This window comes from Natrix helvetica, assembly GCF_964273705.1.
Source record: "Natrix helvetica genome assembly, chromosome: 7".
Lineage (NCBI taxonomy): Eukaryota > Metazoa > Chordata > Lepidosauria > Squamata > Natricidae > Natrix > Natrix helvetica.
The window spans coordinates 3,858,337-3,884,220 of NC_138558.1; the positions used below are offsets into that span (position 1 = coordinate 3,858,337).

The window sequence follows — 25,884 nt, forward strand, 5'->3', positions numbered from 1 at the left end:
GCACTCTGATGTTTATTTATCTTTTTAATGAACATTTAAAACAAGAAAGCAGAACTTGGTAGGTTTCTGAGTAACTCTACAGTGTACAGTAGTCCTTCAGTTACGACCGTAAATGTATGCTGCTAAGTAAAACATTTCTTAAGTGAGTTTTGCCCCGTTTTACGACTTCTCTTGCCACTGTTGCTAAGTGAAACATTGCATTTGTTAAGTTAGTCCCACGGCTGTTAAGTGAACCTGGTTTCCCCATTGGCTTCTGACAAGGAGGTCGCAGAAGCAGTTCACATGACCCCAGGAGAGGGCAACGGTCATAAAAATGAACCGGTTGCCAAGCATCTGAATTTTGATCATGTGACGGGGGGGGGGGGAACGCTACAACGGTTGTAAGTGTGAAAAATGGTCATATGTCACTTTTTTCAATGCCGTTGTAAGTTTGAACAGTCATTAAATGAACGGTTGTAAGTTGAGGATTACCTGTAAAGACACGTGAATGTGGTGTTCACTTGATCTCGATTCTCTCCCTCTATTAATGCAACTTAGGATTGCATTGGCTTTTTTGGCTGCTGCCGCACACTTTTGGCTCATATTTCATTGGTTGTCTAGTAAGACTCCAAGGTCCCCCTCACAGTCCCTGCTATTAAGCCCGGTTTCACCCAGTTTATATGTGTCCTTTTGGTTTTTCTTGCCTAAGTGTAGGACTTGACTTTTCTCTACGTTGAATTTCATTTGGTTAGATAGGGCCCAGGGTCCCAGTCCGCCGAGATCCATCCGATCCCTTTTAACTTCGATCTGTCCCTGAACGAATGGGTGTAAGCGGAGGAAACGGTTGCAAAAATTCTTTTACAAAAATGGCGCTTGGTGTCTTGCAGGCCACCTGCAGATCTTTGACATGTTTGTGGTGGAGAAATGGCCCATCGTGCAAGCCTTCGCCCTGGAGGGCATCGGCGGGGATGGCTTCTTCACCATGAAATACGAGGTAAGAACGGAAGGGACGGCTCGGTTACGACCAGGGGTGGGATTCAGCCGGTTCTGACCGCTACGGGAAAACTGGTAGCTCAGACTACCGAGGGGACCCGCTTGCCTGCTCCTGCGCTGCTTTACGTACCTATATCCTCTCAGCTGATTCGCGCGGCCAAGCAGATTGCTGCGCCTCAGCTGTGTTACTCCCCAGAAGCAACATGGAAGGTACGTTTTTTAAAAACTCTACATGTGCATCAGGCGTCCGAAGCAGGTGCGCCCAGAGTGGGCACGCACGAGGGAGGCACGCAATCAACGAACCGGTTGTTAAACTGGTGGGATCCCACCCCTGGTTATGTCTACCCTTTCCCACCCAGGGTGCTTCCGGGAAGCCGGTCAGAGGGATGGGGTGAGAATCAGGCACTCCGCTTTTCCAGCACCCCAACGAAAGCCCTTTGCGTTGTAAAAGCTTTCACCTTGTGAGCATCCTGTCCGCGTTCCAAATATCATCCCAAATTTGATTTAATTTGGGATGATATTTGGTCCAAGGCAAAGCATTGCTCTAAGTTCCAATTGATGAAGAGAGACACGTTGGCACATCTGTGGAAAACCCGAATCTGAAATTTTCCCGGTTTTCTCCACCCAGTTGAAAGTTCATGATCTTGCCCCCATACCCACAAGTCCATCCCATGGTCCAATCTCCCACTGCCACGCTGGCAGTGCCACCCATCCAGTTCCGGTCAGGCTCAGATGTGCAGAGACAAAAGATGACCTTGGGCTTCTAGAAAGGAATTTTGTTTTGGCTACATAACATTCTACTCCTTATCCTATTCCCCCTCCCAATTCCCCACTAATGAAAAAGCATAGTAAAATAACAGAGAGTGTGGCAGGCCAAAGATCCTAGAAGGAATATGACTGCAGGCCTGACACATCCGCTGTGTGTTGTGTGTGTGTGTGTGTGTGTGTGTGAATCAAAATGGCAACTCTGTGGTCGCTTTGTCGGTGGTCACATGAGGGTCTCGCAACGCTCATCCCCGCGAAGGGTCCATGGAAGCAGGTACCCGAGGTAGCCCCCTCTTGGGCCAAGAGCCATCCTCCCCGCCTCCATCCTCTTTGGGGGTTTCTTGCAGCAAGAGGGCTGCCTGGCACAAGAATTGGGATATCTCTTTTTTTTTTCTAAATGACACCAAGAGATTCTTACGTTCCCAATGAAAGAAGACTCCAAGGGTTGAGTTTCCTCAAAGTTCCACTTTATTAGAGATGTTGTGTTGGCACATCTGGGGAAACCCGAATCTGAAAGCTTCCCGGTTTTCCCCACCCAAAAGAAGGTCCAGGTCCCTGCCCAGCACCCACCTGTCCTTCACATGGTCTAATCAGGCACCATCCAAAACTGGAGATGCCTCCCAGTAACACCATCGCAGCTGCAGGGCAAGGTGTCCTTGACTCTCCGAGAAAGGAACGTTATTTTGACTATATCTCACGCATGCTCCATATCACCCCCCCTCCCAGTTTCCCACAGTAGAAAATGTGGCATGCCCAAATGTAAAAGATGGCTTCCAGATCAGACATCTTCTACCCTCCCCCCCCCCCAAAAAAATAAGACTTCCCTGGATAATAAGCCCAATCAGGCTTTTAAGCGCGCTAAAGTAAGCCCTCCCCTGAAAATGAGCCCATCCCGAAAATATTGCAACACAGCAGCAGCCGTGAGGTGACCACGCTCGACGCCTCCTGCACCTCAAAAATAACAAGGGCTCCCCGAAAATAAGGCCAAGCGCTTATTTCGGGGGTCAAAAGAAATTAAGACCCTGTCTTACTTTCAGGAAAACATGGTAAACTAAACTAAGATAAACTAAAGTAAATTAAAGTAAACTATAAGCTAAACTAAGCTAAGCTAAACCAAACCAAACCTTGAAGATGTTTCGCTTCTCATCCAAGAAGCTTCTTCAGCTCTGACTGGATGGTGGGGAATGGAAGGATTTATCTAGTCAGTCAGAGCTGAAGAAGCTTCTTGGATGAGAAGCGAAACATCTTCAAAGAAAAACCAGAAACTCCAGGTGCTTCTTGAAAAAGGAAGCATGAGGTGACCACGCTGGCCGCCTCCTGCGCCTCAAAAATAATAAGGGCTCCCCGGAAATAAGGCCAAGTGCCTATTTCGGGGGTCAAAAGAAAATAAGACCCTGTCTTATTTTCGGGGACACACGGTATATAGGATCGTTTCAGTCCCATGGGATCCTTTCTTTCTAGCTGGAACAGCCGTGGGGTGGGGGGGTCTTTGAGTGGCCTGCCCAGCTGGGGGAGGGGGTGGGGCAATGGCCCTTCTGGCAAAACAATGGTGCCCTGTGCCCACGGGTACCGTTCCCCAGCTATAATAGCCTGCTTGTTAGCAGCCGTGGCTGAAATGCCTTGGGGGGGTGGAGGGAATGAAAGCTAGACAGAAGCCCCCTCGTTCAGGCCCTCACAGCTGCAAACGGTTCTTCTGGTTGTGTCCAGTTGTGACGTGGAGAGCAATTACAATCCCTGGCACGGCTGGCCTCCAGAGGCTGTGGGTGCCCCATGACTGGACATTTGTTTCAAATGGTGTAGGGTTTGCTGCTTGGGTGGGGGGTTGGACTAGAAGACCTCCAAGGTCCCTCTTCGGGCACACCAGCCGTTGGTCCAATCCAGCTCCGTTGCGTATATGTGTGTGGCTCCCGCCAGCCACCCAGCCTTTGGGTTGGGAGGCACATGCGGGGGACGTGTGCATGCACACATGGGGGGGGAGACGCATGTGCAGGGGTGCTTGCATTGCATTGTGGGGCCTCCCGCACAGCCCCCGTGTCCTGATTTGGCTTCCAGGTTAGTGCAGGAGGCATTCCAGGACCAAAACGGGGCGTGGGGGGACGGCCCCCCCAAAAAGCAATGTGAACACCTCCTGCGCATGTGCCCTTCCCCCCTACATACGTGTTCCCCACATGTGCCCTGCACATGTATGGCAGAGACCCAAAGACCAGCTGGGCCGGCGGGAGGCGTGCGGGGGGCGCGGTGGAGCTGGGTGGGGTCTGGAAGGCCGCCTGCACCAATCTAGAAGCCAAAATGGGGTGCAGGGGGGGTGCTTGTGCAGGCTGTGGCAGAGCGTGTGGGGGTCAGGGCGTGTGGGGAGGGGGTTGTGCACGCATTGCATTATGGGTGTGGGCGCGCACGAGAGCTGTCGCGCACGCACACATGCGCTTTCGGCACACAACAACAAAAATGTTAGCCATCACTCGTATAGGGTTTGCTGCTTGGGGGGGGGGGTTGGACTAGAAGACCTCCGAGGTCCCTTCCACCCCCATGATTCTGTCATTCTGTTGCGTGTTCCCTAATGTGTATTTCTGCTTATGGTGTCCTCTTGTTTAGACTGCCAGAGCATCTGACCGCTCCGTTCATGGGAATCCCTTCCTCAAAGAATCCCATTTGCCATCCCTGCCTAGACTGACCCCTGCCCACCCTCACCCCCCACCCCCAAATGCCCCTAGGGCGGTGATGGCAAACCTATGGCGTACATGCCACAGGGGGCACACAGAGCCATTTCTGAGGGCACATGAGGCATTGCCCTGTCAGCTCCAGCGCAGCAGCTGATTTTTGACCTTGATTTCCGACCGTTTTTTGCCCTCCGGAGGCTTCAGGGAAACCCTGAAGTCCGTTCCTGAACTTCTGGTTTGCGTGCTGGCTGTTTTTCGCCCTCCACAGGCTCCTAGAAAGCCGTACGCACATGTGTGAGGCAACAAGGGGGTCACGCACACACGTGCAGGGGGCACGGCTCAGAAGAGGATTAAGTTATGAGGGTGGTGCACGTGCTTTTGGCACCTGAGTGCGAAAAAGGTTTGCCACCATTGCTCTAGGCCGCCTCTGACTCGATCTTTCCCTTTGCAGCTGATGGACGTCAGTCTGGATCTCTGGAAGGCCTACAGCAAAGTGGATCCCATTTCTTTGGAGAGCTTACTGGATGAGGTAATGTCCAGAGTCGTTTTCTGGCGGGTCACTTTTTTAAAAAAAAACTTGGATCCACTGAGTGGTTCCGTGGGCTGATTGAGGAGGAAAAGCTGTAGAGAGATGGTTCCCCATTCCAAAATGGCTTCCAAGATGGACCCTGTTTGGGAAGCCCGGAGAGCGGGTCACTCGTACGTTCATGTCCAGCTGCATTTGAGAATGTTTGGGGCATGTCCATGGCTTGTTGGAGTGGTGCGGTGGCCTAGAGGTGGAGCTCTCACCTCACAATCAGGAGGCCCTGAGTTCAATCCTAAGTAGAGGCAGATATTTCTCTCTCTGGGCACACTGAGAATATATATCTGCTGAACAAAACTCCACACTGGCGACAGGGAAGGGCATCCAGCCAGTAAAACTCTCTGCTAACTCCATTCAGTTGCCCAGACTCCACGCCGCAAGGGATTATGGGATTGTTAAATGGAGATGATGATGATGTCCGTTACATGCCATGTTGTGGCTTCTTTCATTTTGGGTTTTGGGTTTGCTATGGGCCCAGGTGTGAGTCCAGGAGGCTGTTTTTAAGCTTTTCATTCTTAACTTTTAATATTGTGGAAGGTTTTCTTCGAGAAAATGGGAAGAGTCAAAAACTGGGCCTCTGCTGACATCTAGTGGCCACCGCTTGAATTGTTGAGACAACTGCCTTTTTTCAGCCAGCGGTTTGTCATTTTAAAAATAGACCGTGTAGATATTTCTGCTCGGAAGCATCCTTTGGTGCGTTGGGGTCTGTTAGCAGAACCTCTCCAAAAAGAGGGAGGGCAAATGGCATATGAAGTGATCAATTGTATAGGCAAGATTGTGGACCTGTCTTAGGGACACAGGTCTGTTTCTCAAACCGAAACAAACCAGCTCTTCCTGAACTGAAATTAAATCTAGAGGGATCCAGAGGGATTCTTTTCAGGTGGGCAGGGCAAGGCTATGTTGTGACTCGCCAGTGGCCAGAGGAACTGGCAGCAGATTCGGAGAGTGAGGAGGTTGGGGAGGGACATGGGCCAGTCTTGGAGTCTGGGGAAGCCTCTGATGAGGGCTCTTGTGTTGGAGGCAGAGAGGGGGCCAGGGCCATATGCCAGTTATCAGCTGCCATCGGAGTTGGACATCAGTAAGGCAGAAGAACAGCTGGAGCCTATTCCCAATGTGCGCATGGGCAGAGCTGCCAGGAGAAGGGAACAGCTAAGGAACAAGGGCCGACTCGGGAGCAAAGCCACAGGTGGATGGTGAATGGCCCCTCCCAGAGGGAATAAAAGAGGAGCGAAAGGGGAGTGGAGTTTGCAGGAGACAATAGTTCGCTTAATTGGTTCATTACTCCTCAAGATTGCCAAGTTTTGCAGAGATCGGCCTGGCAGCTCTCCAAGCCGGACAAGGTCTGTGACTGTAAATCCTCCCTCAAAAGACGTTGGTGGATGTGAATGAGCAGAATTCACAGTCAATTAATAAAAGGGGTTTTTGTCAGGACGAGGAGTTGGCTTCAGGCTCTTATAAATAAAAGAGGAGCGAAAGGGGAGGGGAGTTTGCAGGAGGCAATGAGTTCCATTAATTCAGGTGAAGATCTTTTCCTGATTTCTTGCCTAGTATTGCCTGCTACAGCATTGGCGTTTGGAAGATATCGGCCTGGCAGCCCTCCAAGCCTGATAAAGGTCTGCAGTTGGTGAAATCTCATGAAAGAAGGTTGGCCGGGAGTTTGCTGGAGAGGAATTCCCTTGAAACTAAATAAAAGGGGTTTTATTGGAACGAGGAGTTGCCTTCGTGCTTTTGGGAAGCCTCGGTCGGAACAGGCTGGAGGAACGTTGCCCAATCTTTTCCCATTCCTGTCCATGACCTTGGTAAAGCCTTGGTCTTCAGGGGTCAAGGGCAGTTTGATCCAGTGGTTAAGCGATCAGGCTAAAAACTAGGAGATGGTGAGTTCTAGTGTGCTTTAGACATGAAAAATAGCTAGGTGACTTTAGGCCAATCACCAGGAGATGGTGAGTTCTAGTGCTGCCTTAGGCATGAAAGCCAGCTGGGTGACTTTGGGCCAGTTCCTCTCTCTCTTAGCCCAGCCCAGTCCAGCCCACCTCACAGGGTTGTTGTTCTTGTTGTGGGAAAAACAGGAGGAGAAGGAGTACGGCATGTGTTTGCCGCCTTGAACTATTTCTAAAAATAATAATAGATGGGATATAAATAATTTATTTATATCCCGTCCCCCGTCCCCTCCCGTCTCTTTGGATGTTTTATTCCTCCTTCTCTGCTTAGTGGAATCTGTTTCCAGCAGCTGCTACTTCCAAAAGGATAAGTTGATGCAATTAATTTGATTTTCACTAATTGTTGTTGTGTTTAACCTCGAGTTGCTTGACAAGAAGCCTGTTGTTGTTGTTGTTATAAAAAAAAAGCCCTCTTGGTGCAAAACGTTTTGAACGGGTTATCCCCGCTCTTTCCAGCTCTGTAAATGGACATATTTGACCTCTTTTCTCTTTTGAAAGGGCAGGGGTTAATAGCGTTGGCTTGCAGAGTTAACGCCTCTTTTCTTTTCCCTTCCAGGAATTGATGACTTTTGAACATCAGTGGGCCAACCTCTTTGCCAATTTTGACACTGAAATTCCTTTCATGCTGGAGCTCTCAGAATCTCAGACTGGAGAGGTAGGGGCCGAATTTCAGAGGGATAGGAAAAAATTCAAATTTTACATATCTGGTGACTGGTAGTCCTCGCCTTGCAACCGTTCATTTCATGACTGTTCAAACTTACAACAGTACTAAAAAAAAAGCGTTTTATGACCGTTTGTCATGCTCACTTCGGAGTCTGACTCTGAGACGGAAGACGAACAGCTGACAGAGAGCGGGAGAGTGGCTCCGTTGGCTGTAGAACAGGGGTGTCCAAACTTGGGAACTTTAAGACTTGTGGACTTCAACTCCCAGAATTCCCCAGCCAGCATAGCTAAATGAATCCCTGCAGCTGTTAAGTTACTAACTCCGTTGTTAAGCGAATCTGACGTCCCCGTTGACTTTGCTTGTCAGAACGTCGCAAAAAAGGGCACTGCAACCATCATAAATACGAACCAAGCGTCCCGATTTTGCTCCCATAAGGACGCTGCAGTGGTCCTAAGTCTCAAAAAATGGCACAAGTCGCTTTTTAAAGTTACTTTAAAAAGTTACTTCGAACAGTCACTGAATGAACCGTTGTAACTCGAGGACTATACCTGTATGTCCGTAATCTGTAATAGTTTATAGAGCAGCACTATATTCACCCATCTTTAGCAAGATGTTTTTGATGGCAGCATAGAGATTATTTAACCTGTTTATTTAAATGATAGGGAGACTCGGTGGCTCAGCTTGTAGATCAGAAAGGTTGGTGGTTCGGTGGTTAGAATCCCTAGCACCGCGTAACAGAGTGAGCTCCCGTTACTTGTCCCAGATTCTGCCAACTTAGCAGTTCGAAAGCATGTAAAAATGCAAGTAGAAAAATAGGAACCACCTTTGGTGGGAAGGGAACAGCGTTACGTGCGCCTTCAGTATTTAGTCATGCCGGCCACATAACCACGGAGACATCTTCAGACAGCACTGGCTCTTCGGCTTTGAAACGGGGATGAGCACCATCCCCCTAGAGTCGGGAACGAAGGGAACCTTAACCTTTCCCTTATTTTAATGATAATTAATGTTTTTCCCCCCCCCTCTGCAGCCATTCCGAAGTTACTTCAGCCACGGATTGATTTCAAGCCATATAACAGATAACAGGTATCCTTTCTTTCCATAACTTCCTTGCCCTGCAGCAAGTGATATCAACACACAAATATAGTTTCTAGTTTTGCCCTCTAATAATAATAATTTTAAAAAGAGCTATAGAGGAGATCTTTGCACCTTGACTCTTTGAAAACCATTTTCTTCCATCAAATAGCTGAAAGAAAAACACCATAAAATGTAAGATGTATGGCAATCCTTCCAAAGTCTCATTGTGTATCCTCAAGGTTATAACTTCTGCCTTCTTATCCAGCAACGTTTCGAAATTGCAATCCAGATAATAACCTTGGAAATTGATGTACAGCAGGACGGGAGATCGACTATTATTTTGTCTGATTGCAGCTTTTTAGGAGCTTTGTGGTACCCCCCCCAAAAAAGGGGGGGTCTTTATGTCACTTCTTAGCCAATCCTTTTTATGGGAAGGCTCGGGGGGGGGGGGAATTAAACCTGGGTTGAGATTTTCTCTTCTTAAATCCCAGGGTGGGATTGAAAAAGTTTAGCAACCCAGTGGTGGGGCAAGACCGGTACGCTTTGGTACGGGCGTACTGGTGCCTGCTGGGAGCACCAGGTACCGTTCCAGTACAGTGCTACGGAGGGCCCGCCCGCCCTCCTTACCTGTATTTGAGCTGATCGGGACTTACATGCTCCTGCATGGAGCGTATGGCGCCTGCTCGACGCTCCACCGAGCAGCTGGACCGTCGCAGGCGGTAAGTACACATGCGTGTGCTGCTCGTGTGCATTTGGTGGACGGACGGCCCCGTTGCACCATACCGGTTGCACCGGGATCCGGAACCCACCACTGTAGCAATCAGTTCTCTGCCCAGTTTCTGGGGTGGGCGTGGCCATGGTGGGCGTGGCCTATTTGGCTTCCTGCACCATGTATGGGGGGCATTTTCTCCCTCCCCAGGCTCTGGAGGCCTTCTTTGAGTCTCCGGGAGGACAAAAATCGCCTCCCCCAGGCTCCAGGCTGAAACGAGCCTGTTTCTGGACTTCCGGAACTTCCAGGAGGCCCGTTTTTTGCCCTCCCAGAGCCTCCGCACGGGCCCTGCACTTACCTGGCATCCAAAACGGGCCACGCGGAGACTCCTGGGAGGGGCGGAGTGGGGTGGGCGGGGCCAACCAGTCCTTGCAACCACCACTTTGGCAAACCAAATGTAAAATGAGCATCAGGTTCTCCAGAACCGGCTGAATCTCCCCCCCCCCCCCCCGTTTAAATCAGAATTTCTGTTTCCTGAGAAAAACCGCTGAATATTGTTGCTCTGTGATAAACATGCTTGCGTTTGTTTCCTGCCACTTCGAATAATTACCTCATAATACGGATCGTCCTCGCCTTGCAACAGTTCACTCAGTGACTGTTCGAAGTCACTAAACTTTTTTCACAAAGTGACTTATGACCGTTTTGCACACTTACGACCCACTGCAGCTTCTCCGCGATCTGGCAATAAAAATTCAGACTCTTGGCAACTGACTCACATTTATGACGGTTGCAGTGTCCCAAGGGGGGTTGTCACGTGATCCCCTTTGCGACCTTCCGAGAAGCAAACCCCATGGGGATGCCAGGTTCTCTTTAACAACCGGGTTGCTTATCGTCTGCGGCGATTCACTTAACAACCGTGGCAAGAAAGGTCGTACAATGGGGCAAAACTCACTTCACTAACAGAAATGTTGGGCTCAGTTGTGGTCGTAAGTCGAGGACGACCTGTACAGCAGCCGGCAAAGTTTGGTTTTGCTGATCATTAAAGCAGCCGTGTCTCTTAAGATCATTAAAGCCGCTGCAACTTTTTCAAGGCTTGCAGATCCTGTCCGTGGAAGTATAGCAGTAATTTTTTTACTTAAAGTCCCACATTTTCTTGGGTTGCTGCTGATTTCAACAGAAACGCAGAGGGGATGGAGCGATGGAGAAGCAGTTCAGTTCTCCTATCGCAGCGTTGGCAAAAAAAAGAGAGAAAAGAATGCGCGCGCATGTGTGCCAGAAACTGGAACAGCCGCCGCCTGGTGCGCATGTGCATGCCGGGAAGATGCTCTTCTGCTTTCTGGTGCGCGCATGTGCACCAGCCACCTGGTTTTTTGGGTTTCTGGTGCGCATATGCGCACGAAGACCAGCTGGCTGCTGTGCATGTGTATGTTGGAAACCGAAAGCGCAGTCGGACGGTACACATGGGTGCGCGGGGAAGATGATCCTCCAATTTCTGGTGTGCACATGCACACTGGCCAGCTGGCCTTCGCGCACACATCTGTGCCAGAAACCGGAAGACCAAGTGGCCGGCATGCATGCACACCGGGCCGCTGCTCTTCCAGTTTCTGGCGCTTCCACACTGGAACGCAGAAGAGCATCAGGTGATCGCAGCTTGCATGCCATAGCTTCACCATCCTGGTCCTTCCGCCTCCATCCCCTCCGTGCTTCTGTTGACATAAGCAGCAACCCAAGAAAATGTGGGACTTTTAATTAAATATTTTTAAAAAAAATTGCTACTTGGCAAAAGGTGTTTTCCAATTCCTCCCAATTTCTCCTGCTGCGGCATTGCGCTTTTACATCTCTTTTTCTTTCCCCGTTTTGACACGTGGCCTTTTTCTTAGCGCTTTGGCTTCCAATAGAAGGGATGTGTGTCATTTGCTCTTTGTGTGTCTGATCAGCCCCAGCAGACAGCCGTTTGCGCTCTTTGGCACCCACTCATCCAGAGAAAACCTGAATTCGGGCAATTTCAGCTTCCCCTCGGAAGGGCACCTGCTTCGTAACACGGGCCTGGCTGGCAGCATCGCCAAACACATGGTAAGCCCCTGGCCTGGCATTTCCAGAAGCAGTTGGTGGAGCCCTGTGGCCGAGGCATTGCGCCTTGCTGCCCGGGGGATTCTGGGAGTTTAAGTTCACTCGTCTTCAAGCTGCGAAGCTTTGGAAATAGAGGAACAGGAATTATTCCGGCATGGAGAAAATAGGAGCAGGAGGATGTGTTAAATCAGTTTACCAGCTTGTGTTCTTTGTAAAAATAATAATTGTGGAAAATAGATAGATGGATGGATAAATACTGTAGATGGATAGATGGATAGATAGAGAGAAGGATAGAGGGATGAATAGAGGGATATATGGATGGATGGATGGATGGATGGATGGATGGATGGATAGACAGATGGGTAGAGAGATGGATGGATAGATGGATGGATAGATACTTTAGATAGGGATAGATAGAGGGATGGATGGATGGATGGATGGATGGACAGACAGAGAGACAGACAGACAGACAGATGGATAGAGGGATAGATGGATACTGTAAATGGATAGATAGTGAGATGGATAGTTAGTTAGATAGATGATAGATAGATAGATAGATAGGTAGGTAGGTAGGTAGGTAGGTAGGTAGGTAGGTAGGTAGATAGATGGATACCCTATTTCCCTGAAAATAATACCTCCCCAGATAATACGTCCAATTGGGCTTTTGAGCACATGCTCTGAAATAAGCTCTCCCCTATAATATTGCAACACAGCAGCAGCCATGAGGTGACCACGCTCGCCGCCTCCTGCGCCTCAAAAATGATAAGACCTCCCCAAAAATAAAGCCAAGCACTTATTTTGAGGGTCAAAAGAAAATAAGACCCTGACTTATTTTCAGGGAAACATGGTAGATGGATGGATGGATGGATGGATGGATGGATGGATGGATGGATGGATGGATGGATAGATAGATGGATATGGATGGATGGACGGATGTGGAGGCCCTAACTGACTGTCCATTTTGTGCTTCCCAACCACAGGTGGTCCAATGTGTCTCTCCCAAGGGACCCCTGGCTTGTTCCAGGACCTATTTCTTTGGCGCCACTCACACTCCTTACCTGGGTAAGTCCAGCCGCTGAGCCAGGATTTCTCCCCTGCCTGCTTTCTGAGGCTCCCCACACTAGGCAGGCCTCAAGAAATGCTCACCATGTCACAGGACTGTCAGGCAGAATGCAACCCAGGAGTGATGACAGCAACTTCCTCTAGGACGCCCCACTCGTTCTCCTTAACGGGCCAGGCGTTCCAGAGTTATGCTGGAACACCCACCCACAGACACCCACACCCCAGGGGTGCCCCCCCCGCCCAGTATTTGTTTCCAGAAGATAAGTCATCTGTGTTCCAAGTTTGGTTGAAATTGCTCGAGGCGCTCCAGAGTTATGCTGGAACATATATACATACAGTATACATGCAGTATGCTCCCTCCCATATTTGGGCATACCAGGTGCCTTGATGAAAGAAAAAAACATTTCATCATTCCCCTGGCTCAGCTGATAAGGGAGGAGAGCTTGTGGCTTAGAGGTTAACATAACTGCCTAATATGTAAAAACAGCCCAAGTTCGAATCCCAGTGAGGGTATGGCTAGCTGATGAGAGCTAAATAGCTTGAAATAGAAAAGATAATAATGCAAAATAATAATTGAAGGGTGGAGGATGCGTTTTGCCGTGGCAGAGAGAGAGCAATAACCGTATTTCTCTTATTTGTGTAAAAAGGGAATGGCGATGGATTGGAAAAGAAAACAGAAGAAGTGTAAGTTTTTTAAAATATACTTTTCTGATTCCATGGTCCTTTCTAAAGCACCTCTTGGCTGAGCAGAACAACTCGTGTCAGTTGTGGTTGTACACTCTACACAATTGCAGTTTGAATGCTTTTTTTTATTTCCCACTCCAGAGGCTTTGATTTGCATCTAAAAATCAGGGATCTTCTAAGATAGCTTGTTGATTTGTGTCAGCTTCTTTGCTTTTTTTAAATATTACTAATGGCACCTAGTTACTAAGGTTTCCTTTGTGTTCAGGGTCTTTTTTTTAAATATAATTTTGAATGAAGAATTTTTAACAAGATAAAAGAATTACCAATATTAGAAAATAAATGAAGAAAATAAAGAATGGTGAATAAGAAAGAAGATAGAAATAGTAACAAGGGGGAAAGGATGGGGTAGGATAGGATGGGAGGGGAAGGGAGGGGAAGAGAAGGGAAGGGAAAAGGAGAAGGGAAAGAAAGGAAAAAAGGAAAGGAATGGAAAAGGAAAGGAAAAGGAAGGGGGGAAGGGAAGGGAAAGAGAAAGGAAGGGAAAGGAAAGGGAAGGGAAAGAGAAAGGAAGGGAAAGGAAAGGGAAGGGAAAGGGAAATAAAAGGAAAAAGGAAAGGAATGGAAAAGAAAGGGGGAGGGGAAGGGAAAACAGAGGAAAAGGAAAAGAAAGGAAAAAGGAAAGGAAGGGAAGGGAAAAGGAAGGAAAGAAAGAAAGGAAAAAGGAAGAGAAGGCAAAGGGGGAAGGGAAGGTTTCCAGACCTTTGACCGCAGTTATAATTCTATTTATATTTTATCTTTATTTTACCTCTCTTCCCTGTTCTAATCTTGAAATCCATAAACGACAAGCCTTCTTCCTTCTTCCTTCAGGGACTTTTCTTTTTTTTAAAAAAACCTATCATTGTGTGACTCTGTTCCGTAAAAGAACTTTGGATTGTGTGAATTTAAAACTCTTCCCCTTCCTTAATTCGTATGGCGTTTCTTGTTTTCTTTTCAAGTGAACTCTTAGCTCAGATCTATTTTGCCGTGGTGGAAGCTGTCCTGGCTGGTATAGACACCTTCTCAAAAGCGCCGCACGTTACAAAGGTACGTATGTCTTTCCTCAACTTAAGAACCACTCACTTAGCGACCGTTTGAAGTTACAGGGGCCCCTGTAAAAAGTGACCGATGACCCATTTTTCACACTTACGACCCTTTCAGCGTTCCCATGGTCGTGGGATTCCAAACTCGCATGCTTGGCAATTAGCTCACAATTATGACCAATGCAGTGCCCCTCTGGGTCACATGGTCCCCTTTTGCGACCTTCCATAGACAACTGCATGATTCACTTAGTGACGGCACTAATTCGCTTAACAATCGGGGCAAAAAAAAGAGGGTAAAACCAGGCCTGATTCGCTTAACAACCATCTAGCTTCACAAAAAAAATTCTTGTCCCAAACATGGTCGTAAGTCGAGGACTACCTGAATTATACAACTCCTTCATCCCTCTATCTGATATGCTTGTGAATAAGAAATGATAATGACTTCTGGAGCTAACTTATTTATTCACCGAGGCCAAGATCTCCCTCATTCAGCCTTACACTGTCTGGCTAACCATGGCCACACCTTGGCCTATTCTCTCTTCGGCGTGTACAGTTAGTCCTCGACTTACGACCACAATTGAGTCCCAGATTTCTCTTGCTAAGCAAAGACAATTGTTCAGGAAGCTTTGCCCCATTTTGCGACCTTTCTCTTCACAATGGTTATGTAAATCCCTGCCGTTCTTAAGTCAGTCACACCGTCATTAAGCGGATCAGACCCCACTGACTTTGCTCGTCAGAAGGTCATTGTTGTGGCCCGCCAGTGGCCAGCAGAGCTGGCAGCAGATTCGGACAGTGAGGAGGTTGGGGAGGAAGATGGGCCAGTCCTGGAGCCTGGGGAAGGCTCGGACGAGGGCTCTGTGTCGGAGGCAGAGAGGGGGCCAGGGACGTCTGACAGTTATCAGCTGCCTTCAGAGTCAGACATCAGTGAGGCAGAAGAACAGCTGGAGCCTGTTCCCAGTGTGCGCATGAGCAGATCTGCTAGGAGAAGGGAAGAGCTAAAGAACAGGGGTCGACTTGGGAGGAAGGCCACAGGTGGACAGTGAATGGCCCCTCCCAGAGGAAATAAAAGAGGAGCGAAAGGGGAGTGGAGTTTGCAGGAGACAATTTGCTTCATTGGTTTGGGACTCTCCAGGACTCCTGGCCACGTTCTGCAGATCTCGGCCTGGCAGCTCTCCAAGCCAGATAAGCTCTGTGACTGTAAATCCTCCCTCGAAAGACTTTGCTGGATGTGAATGAGCAGAATTCACAGTCAATTAATAAAAGGGGGTTTTGTCGGGACGAGGAGTTGGCTTTAGGCTCTTGGGAAGCCTCGGTCAGAACAGTCACCAGAGGGGGAAATCACGCAATCCCAGAGACAGTGCCACCCACCGTCATAAACGTGAGTCAGTCGCCAACTGTCCGACTTTAGAACACATGAGGCTGCGAGTGTTTGCGAGTGTGAAAAGTGGCCACACGTCCCTTTTATCAGCGATGTGGTTGTAAGTTTGAAAAATGGTCATGAGTCGCATTTTTGTGACTACAAACGGTCACTAAATGAATGGTTGTTAGTCGAGGATTACCTGTACTATTCTTCAAGCATTTTTTTTAGTATAGCATTGATCAGATTTACTCTCCCCCCCCCCAATTCCTTTCTCTTCACAGGCGAAAGAAGCAGCAGAGAAAGTGTTTTTCAATACACTTGACGCCTTTGAACTGTCATGCTTTAAAACTCCGCTACGGTACGTCTGAGGGCCGCATCAGGGTTGTGTTTGACCTCAGGGGCCGGGCTGGGGGGGGGCATGGCCAGGGCAGGTGTGGCCAGCTCAACATCACTCATCGAGGCTTTGTTTTGAGCCGCGATGGCCCCTTGCAGCCCGCCGCGACGGAAAGGAGAACTCACAGGGAGGGGAGCGTGTGGTCCTCCCAGATTCCGTTTTTATCCGCGACAGCCTCCTGTAACCCTCCGCCAGCAAAAACAGAGCTCAGGGAGGACATGCTAGGTCCTCCCGAGCTCTGTTTTCGCTGGCAGAGGCACCACGGGCCGGCCCATCACTGTTTCCAGGGCCGGCCCGTGGGCCAGATCCAAGCACCTTGTGGGCCGGGTGCGGCCTGCGGGCCACGGGTTTGACACCCTTGTTCTAAGCATTTTTGTACAAACTGGGATCGTATCACACCATGATGGCGAACCTATGGCACGGGTACCAGAAGTGGCACGCGAGAGCCATCTCTCCAGGCATGCGAACTGTTGCCCATTCCTCAGCCAGCTGGTCTCCATGCTCACGGGAGTGCTGGAAACCGGAAAAGCAGTCGCCCAGTGTGGCATGTGCATGCTGGGCAGCTGCTCTTCTGCTTTCTCCCACGCACATGCGCACCGGTCTGGTGCTCTTCCGGTTTCCAGCACACACATGTGGCACCGGCCTGCTGGTCTTTGTGTGTGCATGTGCACCAGAAACTGGAAAACTGGGAGGGGGGAGCGTTGCGCATACGCACGCTCCCGTTTTGCCAAAAAGGTTCGCCAACATGGACATAACGGATTGTTTCATGTGGGGCTGATTTTTGAAACCATGATAACGACTCCCTCTTGTTTTTAAGAGACTTAGAATAACTTTATTTTAGGGTATTTTGAATGCACCCTACTCGGCAAACGTTAAAATGAAATTTTGTTAGAAGCAGCTCTCAAAGGGCCAACCCCTCCAATAGACTACTAAGTAAACCTGACAAAATAAATAAATAAAATACAAAATTACGCACATACCCACATATGCATTCTCTACACTCCAGGGAGTCCTCAGCTTACGGCCGTTTGTTTAGCGGCCGTTTGACGTTGCCAAGACCCTGAAAACAGCGGCTTAGGATTGTTTTTCACACTCGCAATTTTTGCAGCCCTTCCCCACGATCTCGTGATCAACATTTAAACGCTTCGGCCACTGGCACCAATTTATTTATGACGGTTGCAGTGTCCCGGGGGTCACGCCGTCCCCTTTTACGACCTGACGAGCAGAGTCAATGGGGAAGGCGGATTCGCTTAACGGCCGCGTGACTAACTGAACTGCAGGGATCTCATTTTAAAAATTGTGGCAAGAAAAGTTGCAAAAGTCACCGAATAACTGCTTGGCTTAGCGACACAAATTTTGGGCACAATTGTAGCCGTACACTGAGGACTACTTGTATGTCCCTCCTGTACAACCCGACATTGAGTGTAACCGGAGAATCTGGTTAACTTCAGCATTTAATTTATCTTCCTCTTTTTTAAAAATAATAATAATTATTATCCTTCTTTTGCACAGCACCAAGACAGATTTCTGGATTCAAGCTGTGAACAACCAGGGGAGGTGAGTCCTTTCCTCGTCCCATGAGGGCCTGTGGGTTGTCTTTGCTGCTGTTATGAGGATTAGATTCTTTTATCCCACTGTTTTTAAATATATCTAAACATCCCTAAGGCACCTGCCTCCTCTTTTTCCCATGGCAACAACTCTGTCAGGTGGCTTGGGCTGAGAAAGAGGAACTGGCATACCTTTCGTACCTAAGGCGGGACTAGAACTCCCTCTCTCCTGGTGATTGGTCCAATGTCACCCAGATGGCTGTCGTGTCTAAGGCAAGACTAGAACTCAACATCTCCTGGTGTCTGGCCCAAAGTCACCCAACCGGCTTTCATACCCAAGGCAGGACTAGAATTCACCATCTCCTGGTGATTGGCCCAATGTCGCCCAGATGGCTGTCGTGTCTAAGGCAAGACTAGAACTCCCCATCTCCTGGTGTCTGGCCCAAAGTCACCCAACCGGCTTTCATACCCAAGGCAGGACTAGAATTCACCATCTCCTGGTGATTGGTCCAATGTCGCCCAGATGGCTGTCGTGTCTAAGGCAAGACTAGAACTCAACATCTCCTGGTGACTGGCCCAAAGTCACCCAGCCATCTTTCATACCCAAGGCAGGACTAGAATTCACCATCTCCTGGTGATTGGCCCAATGTCGCCCAGATGGCTTTCGTGCCCAAGGCAAGACTAGAACTCACCATCTCCTGGTGACTGGCTCATAGTCACCCAACCGGCTTTCATGCCTAAGGCAGGACTAGAATTCACCATCTCCTGGTGATTGGCCCAATGTCTCCCAGATGGCTTTCATGTCCAAGGCAAGACTAGAACTCACCATCTCCTGGTGATTGGCCCAATGTCGCCCAGATGGCTTTCGTGCCCAAGGCAAGACTAGAACTCACCATCTCCTGGTGACTGGCTCACAGTCACCCAACCGGCTTTTTGTCTAATGCAGAACTAGAACTCCCCATCTCCTGGTGACTGGCCCAAAGTCACCCAGCCAGCCCAAGGCAGGGCTAGAACAACTGGCTTGTACTTACGACGGTTGCAATTTCCCAGGGTCACTTGATTGCCATTTGGCAGGAAGACTTCACTAAAGCAGCTCTTGCCACGATATAACTACTCACTGTCACGTCTTAATGCAAAACGAGACTTTGAGGGGCAATAAGAATTCATTCTCTATAAGGAAATTTAAAAAAAGATAATTCTCTTTTCCAATGCTGAAGGGTTTTTTCCCCCTTTTATTTCTTCCCAACTGATGCTATCGAATTAAACGTTTGAGACTTTGCCACACACTGCAATGAAAGCATCCTTAAAATGTTTTTTTCCTCCCTACAGAATTATTCCAGTGGATAACAAGGATAGCCTGTACTTGGTTAAAACGGTGAGTTTTTGTGCATGCTGCATAATTGTTTACTGTATTTTTCGGACTATAAGACACACCGGTGTATAAGACGCACCAAGATTTCAAAGAGATAAGTAAGAAAAATAGGTTTTTGTCCCCCGGCCCCCGGGAGCACTCTGCAGGCTTCAGCCGGGCAGGGGGAAAGCAAAAACGCCCCTGTTTTTGCAAAAAATGGGCCATTTTCACAAAAACACCTCCATTTTTGCAAAAAATGCCCCGTTCTTTGCCTGTTTTTTTCACAAGAAGGGGAGTTTTTGGCCTTCCCCCAGCCTTGCTGAAGCCTGCAGAAGCCGGCTGGGGGAAGGCAAAAACGTCTCAGTTTTTGCAAAAAAACGGGTGGGGGCAGGGCTTCAGGAGGCCAAAAATGGCTGTATTCAGTGTGTAAGACGCACCAACATTTCCACGTTCTCTTGAGGGGGCGGGAGGTCTGTCTTATATTCCGAAAAATGTGGTACATTTGAGCGAGCCGAGGGGACATTTTGCATTAGAACCTGGGACAATGGAAGAAGCTGGATTAACTTAGCAGGCGTGTTACTGATTTAACCGCTGCAGTGATTCCCTTAGCAACGGTGGCAAGAAAGGTCGTAAAATGGGACAAAGCTCACCAAACAACTAACTACCTTGCTTAGCTGAGCAATGAAAATTTTGGGTTCAATTGTTGTCATTAAGTCGAGGATTACCTCTATATAAAAACCAACAGAGATTTTCCTATGTGTCTTATGTTTTCATTTTGTGGAATGGTAGAAACATTTGATAGCAATAGTACTTAGATTTATATACCGCTTTAACAGCCCTCTCTAAGCGGTTTACGGTGTCAGCGTCTTGCCCCCAACAATCTGGCTCCTCAGTTTACCCACCTCGGAAGGACGGAAGGACAAATCAACCTTGAGCCAGTCAGGATCGAACTGCTGGCAGTTGGCAGTCAGCACAATTAGCCTGCAGTGCTGCATTCTAGGGGCGCGGTGGCTCAGTCGCTAAGCTTGTCGAGCAGAAGGTCAGCAGTTTGTTGGTTTGAATCCCTAGTGCCGCGTAACGGAGTGAGCTCCCGTGACTTGTCCCAGCTTCTGCCAACCTAGCAGTTTGAAAGCACGTAAAAATGCAAGTAGAAAAATAGGAACCACCTTTGGTGGGAAGGTCACAGCCTTCCGTGCGCCTTCGGCGTTGAGTCATGCCGGCCACATGACCACGGAGACGTCTTCGGAAAGCGCTGCCTCTTTGGCTTTGAAACGGAGATGAGCACCGCCCCCTAGAGTCAGGAATGACTAGTACCTATGTGCGAGGGGAACCTTTACCTTACTGCATTCTAACCCCTGTGCCACCACGACTCTTCAATACATCTGTTTTAATTCATAACCCTGACTTCTCATCCTTCACTAGTAGATTTATTCATTCGTTTGTTCAATTTGTATAGCTGCCCATCTCACATTGGTTGGCTCTCTGTCGCTCACCACAATGAAAAAGAGCCCTTAGCAGAAGGAAGAAAATCCAAAATAAAAGCCACAGACATATAGAATTGCACCGGTTTATAACACTTTCCCCCCTGGTTTGCTACAGGTGACCATGGCTGTGTACGACATCCCTGACCTGCTTGCCGGAAGAGGCTGCCTGGGCTCCGTGGTCTTCTCAGAGTCCTTCCTGACCTCCCAGATTCTTGTCAAGGAAAAAGGTTCTATGGGGTGAAAGAAACTTCTGGGTGGCGGGGAGGGAGAAGACCTCTGCGATTTCACTCACGCATGCAATTACTTTGTTTTCTTTTACTTTAGCTTACTACTTTTACTTTTCTTAACTTACCTTAACCTTAACTTAAATTTAAACTTAGCTGAACCTTAACCTTAATTTAACCTTAGCCTTAACTTAACCTTAACATTATCCTTTCTTAACTCAAATCAATCTTAACCGTAACGTTAATTTTAATTTAAATTTAGCTCAACCTTAACCTTAATTTAACCTTAGCCTTAACCTTAACTTTAACCTTTCTTAACTCAACTCAACCTTAACCATAATGTTAAACTTAATTTAACCTTAGCCTTAACTTTACCTTAATTTAACCTTAGCCTTAACTTTACCTTAACTTTAACCTTTCTTAACTCAACCTTAACCGTAAAATTAACCTTAATTTAACCTTAGACTTAACTTTACCTTAACTTTACTTAACTCAGTCTAAACCTTAACCTTAATTTAACCTTAGCCTTAGCCTTAGCCTTGGCCTCAACCCTAACCTTAACCTTAACCTTAACTTTAAATTAACCTTACCTAACCTAACCTACAGAATATCTCACCTCTGTTATTTTTACAAATAACTTATTTGGACCATCTTCTAAATCAGAGTTGTCCAACCTTAGCCACTGGTGGACTTCAACTCCCAGAATTCCCCGGCGTGGCTGTGGCTGTGGAATTCTGGGAGCTGAAGTCCCCAAGTCTTACAAAGTTGCCCAAGTTGCAGGTCTCTGCTCCAAAGGTCGCTTTGGTAGAAAGTGCCCCGTGCCAAATGGATGAAACGGCCTGCAAAGCTTGGCTGGGAAACATACGACGGCTCCACTCCCGAGCTGCTAACATTTATTTTGTTGTTGCTAATCTACCTGCCCAAAGAATCCTGTAGTCAGGAAGGCAGGACTGATTGGAAGTAAAAAAAAAAAACATTGCAAAGTCCTCTCCAAGTTGCAGAAAAGATGCATTTCTGAAGGCAGAATGTAGCTTTGGATTTACTGTATGTACGTACATACATACATATATGTACATATATGTACAGTATGTGTTTATATGTATGTATGTATGTATGTGTATATATATATATATATATATATATATATATATATATATATATATATATATATATATATATATATATATATATATATATATATATATATATATATATATATATATATATATATATATATATATATATATATATATATATATATATATATATATATATATATATATATATATATATATATATATATATATATATATATATATATATATATATATATATATATATATATATATATATATATATATATATATATATATATATATATATATATATATATATATATATATATATATATATATATATATATATATATATATATATATATATATATATATATATATATATGAAAGTCTTTAAGATTCTCCTCATCTCCTCCTAATTTACCAAGGCCCCACACAGTGATTTCTCCTCCTCCTCCTCCTTGCAAAACCCCACTCCCTTCTAGCACTGATGATATTACTTAGTTGGGTAATGAAATGTCTCCAAGAACAGAGTCAGGTACAGAGAGCTCCAAGGATCCCACAGTCCTTTTTTCTCCTCCTCCTCTTTTTTGCAAACCCCACACCCTTCCACCATAGTACTGATAGTGTTATCTAGTTGTTTAATGAAATGTCTGCAAGAGCACAGCCAAGCTTGGAGAGCACCAAGGACCCCATAGTTCTCCTTCTTGTTGTTGTTGTTGTTGTTGTTGTTGTTGTTGTTGTTGTTGTTCTTCTTCTTCTTCTTCTTCTTCTTCTTCTTCTTCTTCTTCTTCTTCTTCTTCTTCTTCTTCTTCTTCTTCTTCTTCTCCTCCTCCTCCTCCTCCTCCTCCTCCTCCTCCTCCTCCTCCTCCTCCTCCTCCTCCTCCTCCTCCTCCTCCTCTTCCTACTCAGAGAACCCCAAGGGCCCCACAGTAACTTCTACTTCCCAGAATTGCTTTCAGAGAGGATCCAGTAGCTCAACCCCTTCTCTTTTCCCTCTACTGCAGATGGCAGCATCAGCACAGAGACCAGTTACCTCATCCTCACAGCAGCCATCCCAAGATCGGCCTCTTGGCTGGTGAGTGGACCTCGATTCCCTTCCCGCCCCCTTCCTTTGCAAAATGAATCGAGAAAACAGATTACAAAGCTGTTTTTCTAAGCCTGTGAAAAGCCAGGAGGAAAGAATTGTTCTTTTGTGAGGGTTTTCAGGTCCTTGAAAACAAAAGAGGGTGAATTCTCCCTTGGGAGTGTGCGCCTTTGATATTTTTCCAGGGACTGAGGGTCAGAAAAGAGCCAGGAGCCACAGGAAGCGCTGATGTGGCTACGGGCAGCTGAGGGGGGGAGTTTAGGCTCTACAAAACAGCATGCCATTATCACAAACGGGGGGCTTATTGGTTTAGAAGGGTACTTTATACATAACATATTTTTTGTTTCTTTTACTGATTGATTTTGGTGCCTCTTGAGTCAGTCTTGATTCCTGGCAATGGCCTAGAGCATTCCCTGCAGTTGTGGTGGTGAGATTTTAGAATGGTTTGCCATTGCCTCCTTCCTAGGGCTGAGGGAGAGGGACTGGCCCAAGGTCAGGCAGCTGGCTTTCATGCATAGGGCAAGGCTAGAACTCACCATCTCCTGGTGATTGGCCCAAAGTTATCCAAATGCCTTTCATGCCTAAACTGGGACTAGAACTCATCGTCTCCTAGTGATTGGCCCAAAGTTATCCACCTGCCTTTCATGCCTACGGCGGGACTAGAACTCACCATCTCCTAGTGATTGGCCCAAAGTTATCCAAATGCCTTTCGTGCTTAAGGCGGGACTAGAACTCACCATCACCTGGTTTCTACCCTGGTGCCTTTAACTGCTACCCCTAACTGGCTTCACTTTCTATTTATACCGATCGGCGGAAACATTACATCTTTCCCATAATATCAGAAAAAAACAAGCCATCTTTGTAGGTTTTACCCAAAGATCATTCTGTGAGATGTAGAAAACTTTTTGCAGTTTTCATGGCTGAGGAAATCCGTCCCACCTTTATTAAAATATCAGTATCCCAGGGGGCTTTTATAATTTTAAAAAAAATCTCATCAAACTCTTGCCTCGTCCAGGCAAGAAGGCCAGTACACGGATTAATACTTGGGATTATAATTTATTTAGTTGATTTAAATGGTTGCCTATTTCAGATACGCGACTCTAACAGTTTCAAAAAGCAATTTTAAAACAGAGAACAATAAAGCGTAAAACCTATAGCGGCCAGAGAAAAAAATCACGATCGAAAACACCTTCATTCATCCATCATAACCAAGAAACAGGCTCCAGCCTTCAAGCATAACATAATTCTATTATTAATATTTTGCATTTCTGCTTTACTGCTGAAGTATATCAGGCCCTTCCAGTCTTCATGACTTTCTTGTGGGGTGGTTAAGTTTTAAAGTTGCAGAATGGGACTAGGGGTATGGAGAATAGAAGGCCAGAATTGAATGCAGGGTTTGTAATCCCTAAACGAGGATTGAACCTGTTATTGCTTTTGCCTCTAGGTTGAAGAGAATGAAGTGAAACTATCCGAACGGGCTAAGCAACTCCTGAAGGTTTGTCTTACAAAACCTGGGTGTTTTTCTCTTCTACTTCGACCCTGCATGATTGAGGAATTGCAAATGACACCACTAGCCAGCATTCAATGTTGTGAGCTGGTTAATTTTGCTCCTCTGTTAGTCTAGTGTGTTTCTCAACTTTCAGATGGGTGGACTTCAACTCCCAGAATTCTCCAGTCAGCATGGTCGGCATATTTTAAAGTTGGCAAGGTTGAGAAACTAGGGACGCGGTGGCTCAGTGGGTAAGACGCTGAGGTTATCGATCAGAAAGGTTGGCAGTTTGGCGGTTCGAATCCCTAGCGCCGCGTAATGGAGGGAGCTCCTGTTACTTGTCCCAGTTTCTGCCAACCTAACAGTTCGAAAGCATGTGAAAATGCAAGTAGAAAAATAGGTGCCACCTTTGGTGGGAAGGTCACAGCGTTCCGTGCCCCTTCAGCATTGACTTATGCCGGCCACATGACCACGGAGACGTCTTTGGACAGCACTGGCTCTTTGGCTTTGAAACGGAGATGAGCAGTGCCCCCTAGAGTCAGGAATGACTAGCACATATGTGCGAGGGGAGCCTTTACCTTTAAAGTTGAGAAAAAAATGTATTACAGATAGTCCTTGATTTACCACCGGTTGCTTAGTGGCTATTTGAAATTAAGAAAGACATCTCCCCCCCCCCCCCGCCCCAAAAGGGACCTGAGGGTAGAATAAGAAGCAATGGGTGGAAACTAATCAAGGAGAGAAGCAACTTAGAACTGAGGAGAAATTTCCTGACAGTCAGAACAATTAATCAGTGGAACTCCTTGCCTCCAGAAGTTGTGAATGCTCCAACACTGGAAGTCTTTAAGAAGATGTTGGATAGCCATTTGTCTGAAGTGATGTAGGGTTTCCTGCCTAGGGAGGGGGTTGGATTAGAAGACCTCCAAGGTCCCTTCCAACTCTGCTATTGTATTGTAAAGCCATATTAATAACCCAGATTCAAAATTTCAACAGCCTTCCGTCCCTGCTGCCATGTTGATTGCATTTTGGAAGTTGTGGCCGCCGGCCTGCATTTACGGCCACTTGTGGCCTCTTGCGTTCACATGAGCACAATTTACGGTGGTTTTGCTGCAAACCAGTATCGATTTCCAATTTCTGACAAAATCACCCAATTGCTAATGATGAGTTCAATTAATAACCGCGACGTTGTCTTCAGACCGTGGATTGACTTAACAGCCTCTGCAAAGAAATGTTGTAAAATGAGTCCCATCACTGTGACGATCCGCTTAACAAGCGGCACGATTTGCGACTACCATTCTAGGCTCAATTACAGTCATAAGTCGAAGGCTATGACTGTCGACATTTAAATATGAGCCAGCCGTGTGCAGCAGCTGCCAAAAAAGCCAACACAGTTCTAGGCTTCATCAACAGAGGGATAGAATCAAGATCACGTGAAGGGTTAATACCACTTTATAAGGCCTTGGTAAGGCCACACTTGGAATACTGCATTCAGTTCTGGTCGCCAGGATGTAGAAAAGATGTGGAGACTCTAGAAAGAGTGCAGAGAAGAGCAACAAAGAGGATTAGGGGACTGGAGGCTAAAACATATGAAGAACGGTTGCAGGAATTGGGTATGTCTA

At 47.0% G+C, this 25,884-nt stretch overlaps 1 protein-coding gene across 1 annotated transcript in view; it reads left to right on the forward strand.

Moving 5' to 3' along the window:
• Positions 1 to 25,884, forward strand: part of DNAAF9 (dynein axonemal assembly factor 9) — an 83,738-nt gene that overhangs the window by 19,973 nt on the left and 37,881 nt on the right. The window contains exons 6-19 of the mRNA XM_081960448.1: positions 867 to 973; positions 4,846 to 4,923; positions 7,471 to 7,569; positions 8,606 to 8,661; positions 11,299 to 11,434; positions 12,412 to 12,493; positions 13,141 to 13,177; positions 14,173 to 14,260; positions 15,898 to 15,974; positions 17,523 to 17,567; positions 18,887 to 18,932; positions 20,508 to 20,619; positions 22,700 to 22,770; positions 24,224 to 24,274. Of these exons, the coding sequence (XP_081816574.1) occupies positions 867 to 973; positions 4,846 to 4,923; positions 7,471 to 7,569; positions 8,606 to 8,661; positions 11,299 to 11,434; positions 12,412 to 12,493; positions 13,141 to 13,177; positions 14,173 to 14,260; positions 15,898 to 15,974; positions 17,523 to 17,567; positions 18,887 to 18,932; positions 20,508 to 20,619; positions 22,700 to 22,770; positions 24,224 to 24,274 (1,085 nt within the window). The remainder of the gene's footprint in view (positions 1 to 866; positions 974 to 4,845; positions 4,924 to 7,470; positions 7,570 to 8,605; positions 8,662 to 11,298; positions 11,435 to 12,411; positions 12,494 to 13,140; positions 13,178 to 14,172; positions 14,261 to 15,897; positions 15,975 to 17,522; positions 17,568 to 18,886; positions 18,933 to 20,507; positions 20,620 to 22,699; positions 22,771 to 24,223; positions 24,275 to 25,884) is intronic.